At 44.2% G+C, this 13,295-nt stretch overlaps 1 protein-coding gene across 1 annotated transcript; it reads right to left on the bottom strand.

The window, feature by feature from the left end:
• Positions 1–4,098: 4,098 nt before the first annotated feature.
• On the bottom strand, positions 4,099–8,516 carry myl4 (myosin, light chain 4, alkali; atrial, embryonic). The gene is made up of 7 exons (XM_024012564.2): positions 8,266–8,516; positions 7,161–7,188; positions 6,867–7,016; positions 6,360–6,533; positions 4,514–4,591; positions 4,391–4,427; positions 4,099–4,257 (listed from the first exon to the last, which is right to left on the bottom strand). Exons 1-6 carry the CDS (start codon positions 8,437–8,439, stop codon positions 4,399–4,401), a joined length of 633 nt encoding a protein of 210 aa, XP_023868332.1. The 5' UTR covers positions 8,440–8,516; the 3' UTR covers positions 4,099–4,257; positions 4,391–4,398.
• Between the last annotated feature and the right edge of the window lie 4,779 nt (positions 8,517–13,295).

The raw sequence follows: 13,295 nt of genomic DNA, 5'->3' as shown, positions 1-13,295 counted from the left end.
AGGATCATATCACCTCCATCTTACATGCCACCCTAGACCCACTTCAGTTTGCATACCGCCCCAACAGGTCCACAGACGATGCAATCACCATCACACTGCACACTGCCCTATCCCATCTGGTCAAGAGGAATACCTATGTAAGAATGCTGTTCATTGACTGCAGCTCAGCATTCTACACCATAGTACCCTCAAAGCTCATCATTAAGCTGGAGGCCCTGTGTCTCAACCCCGCCCTGTGCAATTGGGTCCTGGACTTTCTGACGGGCCGCCCCCAGGTGGTGAAGGTAGGAAACAACATCTCCACTTCGCTGTCCCTCAACACTGGGGCCCCACAAGGGTGCGTGCTCAGCCTCCTCCTGTACTCCCTGTTCAACCATGACTGCGTGGCCATGCACGCTTCCAACTCAATCATCAAGTTTGCAGACGACACAACAATAGTGGGCTTGATTACCAACAACGACAAGACTGTCTACAGGGAGGAGGTGAGGGCATTCGAAGTGTGGTGTCAGGAAAACAAACTCTCACTCAACGTCAACAAAACAAAGGAGATGATCGTGGACTTCAGGAAACAGCAGAGGGAGAACCCCCATATCCACATCAAAGGGACAGTAGTGGAGAAGGTGGAAAGTTTTAAGTTCTTCGGTGTACACATCCCAGACAAACTGAAATGGTCCAACCACACAAAGAGTATGGTCAGGAAGGCGCAACATCGTCTCTTCAACCTCAAGAGGCTGAATAAATGTTGCTTGTCACCTAAAACCCTGACAAACTTTTACAGAGGCACAATCAGGGGCATCCTGTCGGGCTGTATCACTGCCTGGTACGGCAAATGCACCACCCTCAACCGCAAGGCTCTCCAGAGGGTGGTGCGGTCTGCACAACACATCACCGGGGGCAAACTACTTGCCCCCCAGGACACCTACAGCACCCAATGTCACAGGAAGGCCAAAAATATCATCAAGGACAACAACCACCCAAGCCACTCCCTGTTCACCCCGCTACCATCCAGAAAGAGAGGTCAGTACAGGTGCATCAAAGCTGGGACCGAGAGACTGAAAAACGGCTTCTATCTCAAGGGCATCAGACTGCTAAACACCAATCACTAACTCAGAGAGGCTGCTGCCTACATAGAGACTCATATCACTGGCCACTTTAATAAATGGATCACGAGTCACTTTAAACAATGCCACTTTAATAATGTTACATATCTTACTTTACTCATCTCATATGTACGTATATACTGTACCATTTATTACCATTTATTGCACCTTGCCTATGCCGCTCGGCATTCACTCATCCATATATTTATATGTGCATAGTCTTATTCCATCCCTTTAGAGTTGTGTGTATTAGGTAGTTGTTGGGGAATTGTAAGATTACTTGTTAGATATTACTGCACTGTCAGAACTAGAAGCACAAGCATTTCACTACACTCGCATTAACATCTGCTAACCATGTGTGTGGCACCAATACAATTAGATTTGATTTGAGAAAAAGCTCCTTGATTTCTTAGCCACAAGGTGGCATCCTTTCTCTGGACAACGTCCCCCAGCACAGACTTACACTGAGTCTACCAAACATTATGCTTTTTCCATGACATCGACTGACCAGGTTAATCCAGGTGAAATCTATAATCCCTCATGGATGTCGCTTGTTAAATCCACTTCAATCAGTGTAGATGAAGGGGAGGAGACAGGTTAAAGAATGATTTTTAAGCCTTGAGACAATTGAGACATGGGTTGTGTATGTGTGCCATTCAGAGGGTGAATGGGCAAGACAACAGATTTAAGTGCCATTGAACAGGGTATGGAGTAGGTGCCAGGCGCACCGGTTTACACATGCTCAACAGTTTCCTGTGTGTATCAAGAATGGTCCATCACCCAAAGGACATCCAGCCAACTTGACACAACTGTGGGAAGCATTAYAGACAACATGGGCCAGCATCTCTGTGGAACGCTTTCGGCACTTTCTAGAGTCCATGCCCCTACGAATTTTTTTWTTTWWTTTTATTTTATTTTACCTTTATTTAACTAGGCAAGTCAGTTAAGAACAAATTCTTATTTTCAATGACGGCCTAGGAACAGAATTGAGGCTGTTCTGAGGGCAAAAGTGGGTGCAACTCAATATTAGGAAGGCGTTCCTAACGTTTGGCACACTCAGTGTACAATCATAGACTCTGCTCTAAGGAGTTGGTACAAGCATTCATGTCTCCCACGCTAAAACTTGTGTCTTTGTGAGGTCACAGCACTATGCACAACATGGCGTAATGTACTGTAGTCAGCCTTTTTTTGTCAGTCATATACTAGTGTCTGCTACTTCCTTACCGGTCTACATTTTGCGATACACATGCATGTGTTCTGTATCATTACTAACCAACATACACACCAACATTACTAACCAACATACAGTACTAGAGTATTTGTATAAGTATTCGGTGTGTTTTACCATGTGCATGCATTTACCACATGCATTGACGCATACTTACTAGTGACACTCAATACACTGCACTAACATTACTGCTTTAAAGTCCTACTGGTCAGTGACTCAAACTCTTTACATCATTCCGTCGTCTTTTCTGCTATAAAACAAAACAAATCGGAGAGTGCTACACCAACTGACCAGCCATGTCTGGAAGGTGTCCCTCTTCTCCTTTCCGGCCCAAGCCCAGTCTTCAGGGAGAGGTCAAGGGTGTATTTCGRGGGGGGGGATTGTGCGGCTGTTGGACTGTTTACAGGCCAAGGCTATTGTCCAGAGGATTATCTGGCATCTGATGTTAGACTTTTACAGGGAGGTTACCTTCCTACCCTCCCTCCAGACTTGTGTGTTGTCATAGACCCCTCCCCTCCTCTCCTCTCCCCTCCCTCTCTAGATTCCTCTTCTATACACTGGGTAAAGACTAGAGCTGTTGGTACGCACATCTTACTCACAAATACTCACACACTGTAACATATCATCCAACCCTACAAGTACAAAGAGAAAACAACAGCTGACGTGGATTAGCTGAAGTCATGTGTGAAAAAGGCAAAGAAGGGATGCCAACGTTTATGGTGTCTCGTCACGACCAACAGGTGACGGGTGGAGGGAGACAGACAGAGACAGGCCTATATGGGCTGTTTTATGAGGAAGTAGATCATGTAAACATATTTGTTGTTTAAGAAAAATGTGTGTGTGTATGTGTGTGTGTGTCCATATTGGGGTAGAGGATGGGTGGGTTAGCTTTTATGATTCCTCATCTGCAGGGCTGTTAAGCCGGTCGGTACAACAGTCCATAAGCTCCAGCTTACGTCAACAGCAGCTGCACCCAATGGCTCTGGCATCGCTCACCAAATAGGGAGAGTTCTTAACAGTTGTCTCATCCTCTGTGTATAGGGTCAGATCCTCTCAAGGCACCGAATCAGTCCATCTCACCAGCAAAGCTAGGGATTTTCCAATTATTGTTAATTTACTTTGATTTACAGTAGCTACAGCATACAACTGTTCTGGCGCCAGTTCGCATTTCCATTGAGGCAATAATAATTTCGGTTTTTGGTTTCAGTGTTATGAATTGTGCTTCGGTTAAATTAGATCCCTGAACATATTATGCTAATAAGTGGGCATTCTGATGTGACTGAATTGACATAGATACAAGGCCATGTTTCCATTTAGTGTTCTACCAGTAGAAAACAGTTACTTAGCAACATAATATGCTGTACATGCATGAATATACACATTTCACGACTTGCTCTCCCTCCCTCCCTCTAAATCCTCAACCCTCACAGGTATGTAGTTAACAAGCAGAAGCACAGTTGTCACTCACCTGTTTGGAATGTTATCACGCGTCATTGCTCCATTAGCGAGTCTAAATGTGCGTACGTGACAGACGCAGGCTTTTGACATGTGAATCCTAAGAATGCACCAGAGACCCATTACGTCATGGGTTTCAATGGGACCACCAAAGAAGGAGAGGATCTCCCCCACTTTAGGGACTACACAGTGCTCCTCTTTCAGATGAAGTGCACGCCATTTTGAAAATAGTTACCAATCTCTCAATATTGTCACTTTGAAACAGACACTCAACCACACCGTGGATATAAAGATGAGCATTGCTTTGGACCCAGATGTTTGACATTGAACATTTATTTCCATTGTCGAAACGTTGTGACACACACGCACTGACACACACACACAGACAGAATCGGTCACACACATTGAGGACAAGGATTTGAACGAAAGAGGAGAGGAACAAAAGAGAGATTCAGGTCAGCGACATCTTGAATTCTGCAACAGAGAGAGACACCTGTCATTTCACTTTCATCACATCATCAGTTTGAACATACAGCATCAGTTTGATGCACGACTCAGGGTGCAGACAAAAAGGTCATGTACTTCACAGTTAAAATGCTGTACTCACTTGATCATTCACCCAGTCATGATGTGTTTCACAAAGGCTGAAATAGAGAGATAGAAACAGAGATTGTATTAACTATAGGTGGGAACCAGTAAGTTTCCTCAGCACACTGCATGAAGTAGTCACCTTGGTAGTTAATGCAGCCATTGCTGTCCTCTTGTCCTTCCATCACTACCTCTATCTCTTTCTCTGTCATCTTCTCTCCTGCCGGTGTAACGGAGGGAGACATTTTCAAATGATGTTAAAGACTCCTTCCTCAAAGACACAAACCTTACAAAAAAAACATGAATTTCACATTTGATCATAATGTGTTTCACATGTGATCTCACGTAATTACATGATATCACGTGATCTTATGTGAAGATAATGTGGTAATGTGATAACATAAAACTACATGTGAAAACATGATCTCATGTGAAGATAATGTGATAATGTGATAACATAAAACTACATGTGAAAACGAAACAGTTCTGCAAGGTGACATACACTAAACAGAAAACAACCACCCACAAACAAAATTGGGAAAACAGGCTACCTAAGTATGGCTCTCAATCAGAGACAMCGATAGACAGCTGCCTCTGATTGGGAACCATACCAGGCCAAACACATAGAAATAGAAAACCTAGACCTACAACATAGAATACCCACCCACATCACACCCTGACCAAACTAAAAATAGAAACATACAAAACAATCTACGGTCAGGGCGTGACAACACATGTGAAACTGCAGATTTCACATGTTTATTGTAAGGGAAGTAATTCAATGATGTAGGGGTCTTAAGGTAAGTGGTATGCTGTTCAGCTAAAGTAGTGTAAAAGTCTTTAACCAATGACAATCCTTGTACTGAATTTTCAGTATGACCTCACCTGGGATTGTCACGACTTCCGCCGAAGTTGGTGCCTCTCCTTGTTCGGGCGGCGTTCGGCGGTCGACGTCACCGGCTTTCTAGCCTCCACCGATCTACATTTCTTTTTCCATTTGTTTTGTCTTGATTGTACACACCTGGTTCCCATTACGTTTGAATTATTTCCCTATTTAACCCTCTGGAGCCATCATGGTTTTGTGCGTGTTTATTGTTGTCAGTTGTCTCATTTATGTGATTCTGGATTTTCGTTCTCCTTGTTGGAAGATTATTTTTGAGTAAAGTTCCTATTATTACTCATCTCTGTGTCCTGCGCCTGACTTCGCCTTACCCACATCACCTAGATTCTGACAGGGATTTGAACTCACAACTTCTGGATTTAGGTTAAACTGATCTTTCTCCTGTGCCACAGTCTGTAACATGCTCAGAAGTGCAGCAATTTGATATTTTTCTGTATAGTTTAATGTTGGTGCACCATATTATTCTGTTTTAATGTTACTCCTCAATCACTATGATCAATATAATAGTTTTTCTTGAGTGTATTTAAAAAAAGATGAGATTTACTTTGAAGTCCAATGTGTAGGAATACAGGTGAAATCGGTCATTGACACAGAAATGGTGGCATAGCAAGAAGATCTGAATGCCGTGATCCAAGAGTTTGTGAGTCCAAATCCCAGGTGAGGACATGTTGAATAATAATTACTGTATAAATAAACATACACGTTATAATAATGTATGCAAAAGTGGGCCAAATATGTAAGTTGAAAACACTCCAACTGCGTGACTTTCCGGGGACACCCTAACGACAGATTTTTGCTTGCAGGGCATCACCAGTGAAATCTCATGTGAAGAATATTCACATGTGAAATTTTTTATCCACATGTGAAAGGTTACATGATCACGTGAAAATCACTTGAAATTTCACATGTGAAATAAAATGTCACATGTGAAATCGTGTGGTTTTTCCATAACGGAAGCCAAACCCCAAACCAATCCTCTATTCAGATACCCTTAGCGGTTTCACATTAACTTCATAGAGCATACATTACACATCTATAATCACATCATAAACATGAGATTATAGCTACATAGAACATGGGCACTAACCAAGAGTTGCGAGTGCAAGACGCAGCTCGGCGCCCATGACGGTGCCGTTGCCCTCCTTGTCAAAGACACGCAGTCCTTCCACAAAGTCCTCAAAGGTACCCCGGTTCTTGGACTTGGAGATGTGCTGGAACATTGGTAGGAAGGTCTCGAAGCCGATCAGCTTAGTGTTCATTTCTATAGTGGCACGGTGAGCAAGGGAAGGAGTTACTTTCGATGAAACCAACTCAACTCATCAACATACAAGCCTCTACAGAGCTCAAGGTGAATAAAGAGATAACGGAAAGTAGGAGAAAGATGGCGACTTAAGCAATGGGTGTGACCATGCACATGTTCAAAGGCTGGAGTCATTGTCAAAAGGCAGATATGTCTACAAACTGTGATGCCGTCAGTTAAAATGTTGCTCCTGGTGGATACACTTGCAGAGCAAATTATTGATGTCTATGTCTGTGTGAACATGTGACAACTACTACTTTACAATGTCTATAGAATACTGGTGTGCCCACTGACCCTGTGGCTTGGGTGTCCCTAGGACTCTCATGACCTCTTCGTTGGAGGGGTTCTGGCCCAGCGCCCTCATCACATCACCACACTGGGCGTAAGAGATTTTCATCTCGCTTTTGGGGGTCCTGTCGAAAAGCATGAAGGCCTCTTTGAACTCTGGGGAAGAACACATATGACCAGGGTTAGCTGGGGAAACTAGTAAGTCATCAACAGGTCAGGTCATCCAATAAACTTTCCCCTTAACAAATAGTAAAATTGACATCAAAAGATGTTGGATTTTTTAAAGGAAGATCAGTTTACCGTCAATTTGGTCTGCAGTGAACTCCATCTGGAATAGAAAAAAAGAACACTTCAATAGTGGGATATTGCTACTGATTTTGCCCAGCTCATGATTGTAAGCACATTTAGCAATTGTATTGTGAAGGATGAGGTACATCCGAGGCACATCCTATGTACATGACATGGGGGGAGTTCTTTGAAAACATCCAATGTCAGCTGTGGACACCCCATTTGTGTCTCCAAGAGTAACAGGGCCCCCTAGTTTGAAGATGGTGGGCTTTGTGTGAAACCTAATTCTCCTCCACTGTACCCGTGGCCAACACAGACTAATATAAGAACAATAGGAACGCAAAGTTCCCGGCTGGCGACCCGTTAGAAAGGCTGTTCTAGAACCCCAGAGAGACAGAAGAATGCAGATTAATCCGGGTGTAGAACATCTCTGGCACCAAATACCAGCCCAATTTGTTTTTTAACATCCCTGAGAAAAACAACCTGACGAGGAACAGTTATGGGCTGAAATGTTGTTTTTCCATTGAAAGAGCATGTTGGGAACATAAAACAGTTCTATGAACTGTTTGCTTGATCCAGTTGCTGGAAAGTTTTGTCAGATGTGTGCCACTACGCCAACAAGTCTTTGATCCTATGGTGAATGCCAGTTGCCAACAGAAAATAAAAAAATATGTAATTGATTAGGAACGCTTATAATATACTTTGATTTACCTCCAACATAATCTCATTCAGATGTTATCTTCAACAATTACTGTACCAAGCAGAGACGGTTTAATGACCAGAACATAACTAACCTGAAAGGTTATTACTTCACTGAAAATGTCACATCCTTTGCAGAGGATAGCCACGCCAAGAAACTTTGCCAATAGAACTTTGCCAACTAATACAACAATGGGCTTTTTCACTAGGCAAATCCCTCAACTTTTGACAGACTTCCCTGTACAACTAACACATCTCTAACTCGTCAACTAAGCATAGCATCCTCTTCTCTCATATTTACTGCCATAAGTTCTACTACAAACACAGGTGGATGAGAGGAGATGACGGCAAAGACTCACAGAGAGGTTAGACCGTAGAATTACAACATACATTCTAGAGCTACGAGTTGGACACTCACCGCCATGCTTTTGGGGTCAAATGCGGGCTCCTTGGGCTTCTCTGGCTCCGGAGCCGGTGGGGTCGATTTTGCCACCTCCTTCTTCGGCTCGGGCTTCTTAGGGGCCATTGTCCTGGATGGGAAAGTATGTGAGTGAGACCGTGTGTGTCGAGGTGGAGGCTGAGAGAGGACCATCTCTGGAAGAGTTATATACCCAGCTTGGGGGTCCCCACTGAGACAGAGGGGCTGGCTTAGCCCACAGGAGCCAGGATCACATTCTATATAAGGGTAAAAAGACAGTCTTAAGGATAGAACTTCACAAGACTTCATCTATGCGGTCACCTACACGGGCTCCCGGGTGGCGCAGCGGTCTAAGGCATGGCATCTCAGTGCTAGAGGTGTCACTACAGACCCTGGTTTGATTCCGGGCTGTATCACAACCGGCTGTGTTTGGGAGTCCCATAGGGTTTACGCACAATTGGCCCAGTGTTGTTAGGGTTTGGCCGGGGTAGACCGTCATTGTAAATAAGAATTTGTTCTTAACTGACTTGCCTAGTTATATAAAAGACAGCTACAAATACCTCATCGGGGTTCTCTCTCTCATAATGGCAAATCTGATCAGTATTCAGGTCCCAGTCGACGCTTAACTATTTAGCACATCAGTTATGACATGTCGCCAGTAAAGGGTTAAGGTGGGTGATAAGTAGTATTTCCTCTTAGTGGGTATAAAGTGGCAGTGGCTTAACTACAATTAGAGAAGCAGGACATTACTCGAGGGAGTTTAAACTATCTTCATCTCTTAACTTCGTTGCCCACAACTCCCAAAGGAGAGAAAGAGAGAGCAAGAAAGTAAGAGAGAGAGAGAGAGACGGGGAGGGAGAGGCCTGATGGGACTATTTGGGGAAGACTTGTGGGAGGGCAGATGCAGGGTCTGAACAGCTGACTAAGGAAGGAGGAGGGAGACTGATGATGAGGGAAGGAATGGTCTGGCCGTTAGTGTGCTCGGTGAACTAGAATGAACTGACTGAGCTCTTGGCCTGGTAGGCACTGAAGCATAAACATTTGAATGATCTAGACTCTAGTTACTGTACATACACAGTAAATATTTTGACTCCTGTAACGTACTGTATTACACAGTGTTATGTCATGTCTTTGAATAATAAAATGCACTGTAGGCCTATATGGGGGGGGTCGGTGAAGATTACGAGAACACTATCAAAACATACCATGAAAACCAACCACTACCCTCAGATGCTCTGTTAACCTCTGCCTGGAGCCCTAAAACACCCAAGGGACCCTTCCCGCCCTCTAAATACAGTTTAACAAGAGGAGCCTGCAGCAGGCTGGCCACCTGCTACAGTGGCCCCTAGCATAGTTTTCTTCCTCAGGCTGTGGAGGGTCTGGGTCATCCCCTTGAGAGGGCCGCTAATCCCTTCCAGAAGCCTCCAATAAGAGGTGGCAGCACTCACTGCCTTGGAGTAGTCTGCAGCAATACACTACAAGGTTGAAGAACCCCTTCATTATGGGGTAGGTCAACTATGCATCCACGTTTGGGAAACTGTGTACTGCTACTTGCAGTTTATCCCTGTTATAGAGAATGCTTCCACTCCAATTCCCTCAACTAGAGCAGGGACACAGAGTCTTTGAGTAACTCCTCTGTTGGGGGGTAATATTTATCATGTATGATATTATATATACCTTACATGCGGACCCATAATAAGACTATGAAATTAGCCTATTAACCTGTTTATCTGACTCTATAAAGATCATTAAAATATGCACGAGACTACAGTTGAGTTACAGTAATAGGCGTTCAAGAAATGTCTGAGAATGGAATTCTAAATATAGGCATATTTAATTTCTTTGCAAAAATGAATGATTACACTTACAAGGCCAACCTAAAAAGCACTACATGGGCTTGCTCCTACCTATCGCTCCGATTTGGTCCAGCCGTGCATACCTACATGTACGCTACGGTCACAAGACGCAGGCCTCCTTATTGTCCCTAGAATTTCTAAGCAAACAGCTGGAGGCAGGGCTTTCTCCTACTGAACTCCATTTGTATGGAATGGTCTGCCTACCCATGTGAGAGACGCAGCCTCGGTCTCGACCTTTAAGTCTTTACTGAAGACTCATCTCTTCAGTAGGTTCTATGATTGAGTGTAGTCTGGCCCAGGGGTGTGATGGTGAACGGCAAGGCTCTGGAGCGACGAACCACCCTTGCTGTGTCTGCCTGGCCGTCTCCCAACTTTCCACTGGGATTCTCTGCCTCTGACCCTATTATGGGGGCTGAGTCACTGGCTTACTAGTGCTCTTCTATGCCATGCCTAGGAGGGGTGCGTCACTTGAGTGGGTTGAGTCAGTGACGTGATCTTCCTGTMCGGTTTTGCCCTCCCTCGGGCTTGTGCTGTGGCGAAGATCTTCGTGGGCTATACTCAGCCTTATCTCAGAAAGAAAGAGAAAAAGAGAGAATTAGAAGGGGCATACTTAAATTCACACAGGACACCAGATAAGACAAGAGAAATACTCCAGATATAACAGACTGACCCTAGCCCCCCAACACATAAACTATTGCAGCATAAATACTGGAGGCTGAGACAGGAGGGGTCGGGAGACACTGTGGCCCCGTCCGACAATACCCCCGGACAGACAGGCAGGATATAATCCCACCCACTTTGCCAAAGCACAGCCCCCACACCACTAGAGGGATATCTCTAACCACCAACTTACCATCCTGAGACAAGGCCGAGTATAGCCCACAAAGATCTCCCCCACGGCACAACCCAAGCGGGGGCGCCAACCCAGACAGGAAGATCACGTCAGTGACTCAACCCACTCAAGTGACGCACCCCTCCTAGGGAYGGCATGRAAGAGCACCAGTAAGCCAGTGACTCAGCYCCTGTAATAGGGTTAGAGGCAGAGAATCCCAGTGGARARAGGGGAACCKGCCAGGCAGAGACAGCAAGGGCGGTTCGTTGCTCCAGTGCCTTTCCATTCACCTTAACACTCGTGGGCCAGACTACACTCAATCATAGGACCTACTGAAGAGATGAGTCTTCAGTAAAGACTTAAAGGTTGAGACCGAGTCTGCGTCTCTCACATGGGTAGGCAGACCATTCCAAAAAAAAGGAGCTCTATAGGAGAAAGCCCTGCCTCCAGCTGTTTGCTTAGAAATTCTAGGGACAGTTAGGAGGCCTGCGTCTTGTGACCGTAGCGTACGTGTAGGTATGTACGGCAGGACCAAATCGGAACGAGAGGTAGGATCAAGCCCATGTAATGCTTTGTAGGTTAGCAGTAAAACCTTGAAGTCAGCCCTTGCCTTAACAGGAAGCCAGTGTAGAGAGGCTAGCACTGGAGTAATATGATCAAATTTTGGGGTTCTCGTCAAGATTCTAGCAGTCGTGTTTAGCACTAACTGAAGTTTATTTATAGCTTTATCCGGGTAGCTGGAAAAGAGCATTGCAGTAGTCTAACCTAGAAGCGACAAAAGCATGGATTAAAGTAAAGTTATACATTATTATTCAGCTCAAGGCATGTCAATTCAGTTTAAATAAACAAAGCAAATTAAAAACATGTTATAAATCAACAATTATTATCAACACCTTTGATGTTGCAGGGACTGGAAGACTAGTCAGGCTCGAGGGAAAGATGAACGGAGAAAAGTACAGAGAGATCCTTGATGAAAACCTGCTCCAGAGCACTCAGGACCTCAGACTGTGGCGAAGGTTTACCTTCCAACAGGACAACAACACTAATCACACAGCCAAGACAACGCAGGAGTGGCTTCAGGACTAGTCTATGAATGTCATTAAGTGGCCCCGCCAGAGCCCGGACTTGAAMCGGATCAAATATCTCTGAAGAAGCCTGAAAATAGCTGTGCAGCGATGCTCCCCATCCAACCTGACAGAGCTTGAGAGGATCTGCAGAGAAGAATAGGAGATACTCCCCAAATACAGGTGTGCCAAGCTTTTAGCTGTCAAAGGTGCTTCAACAAAGTACTAAGTAAATGTAATATTTCATGTAGTAATATAGCAAAAAATATCGAAAAAAGTCAATGTTTTGTCACTATGGGGTATTGTGTGTAGATTGATGTGGGGAAAAAAACGATTTAATCCATTTTAGAACAAGGCTGTAACATAACAAAATGTTTAAAAAGTCGAAGGGTCTGAATACTTTCCGAATTCACTGTATATGATGATGTGTATGTATGAACAGTGTATGAATATAAAAGGTGTGTATAGCAGCAGTTACAGTTGAAGTCGGAAGTTTACATACACTTTAGCCAAATACATTTAAACTCAGTTTTTCAAAATACCTGACATTTAATCCTAGTAAAAATATCCCTGTATTAGGTCAGTTAGGATCACCACTTTATTTTAAGAATGTGAAATGAAAAAAATAATAGTAGAGAGAATGATTTATTTCAGCTTTTATTTCTTTCATCACATTCCCAGTGGGTCAGAAGTTTACATACACTCAATTAGTATTTGGTAGCATTGCTTTTAAATTGTTTAACTTGGATCAAACGTTTCGGGTAGCCTTCCACAAGCTTCCCACAATAAGTTGGGTGAATTTTGGCCCATTCCTCTTGACAGAGCTGGTGTAACTGAGTCAGGTTTGTAGACCTCCTTGCACTTTTTACATTTACATTTACATTTAAGTCATTTAGCAGACGCTCTTATCCAGAGCGACTTACAAGTTGGTGCATTCACCTTATGATGTCCAGTGGAACAACCACTTTACAATAGTGCAAATCTAACTCTAAGGGGGGGGGGGGTTAGAAGGATTACTTTATCCTATCCTAGTATTCCTTAAGAGGTGGGGTTTTCAGGTGTCTCCGGAAGGTGGTGATTGATTCCGCTGATCTGGCGTGTGGGGAGTTTGTTCCACCATTGGGGTGCCAGGACACAGCGAAAAGTTTTGCCTGGGCTGAGCGGGAGCTGTACTTCTCAGAGGTAGGGAGGCGAGCAGGCCACCAGAGGTGGATGAGAACACACGTGTCTGACCACAAATTTTCTATGGATTGAGGTCAGTGGTTCGTTTTGTTGTAT

Source organism: Salvelinus sp. IW2-2015, linkage group LG20 (assembly GCF_002910315.2).
Source record: "Salvelinus sp. IW2-2015 linkage group LG20, ASM291031v2, whole genome shotgun sequence".
NCBI classification, from domain to species: domain Eukaryota; kingdom Metazoa; phylum Chordata; class Actinopteri; order Salmoniformes; family Salmonidae; genus Salvelinus; species Salvelinus sp. IW2-2015.
Note: the sequence above shows the minus strand (reverse complement) of the source record. Positions and strands in the feature narration are given on the sequence as shown.

Bases quoted from the DNA above. Each gene is read 5' to 3' on its own strand.
- myl4 (XM_024012564.2), bottom strand. From the start codon at position 8,439: ATGGTCCTCTCTCAGCCTCCACCTCGACACACACGGTCTCACTCACAT. The intron at 7,189-8,265 runs GTGAGTGTCCAA...TTTCTATTCCAG, and splicing joins TTGACCCCAAAAGCATGGCG to ATGGAGTTCACTGCAGACCA. The intron at 6,534-6,866 runs GTCAGTGGGCAC...GTGCCACTATAG, and splicing joins AGGGACACCCAAGCCACAGG to AAATGAACACTAAGCTGATC.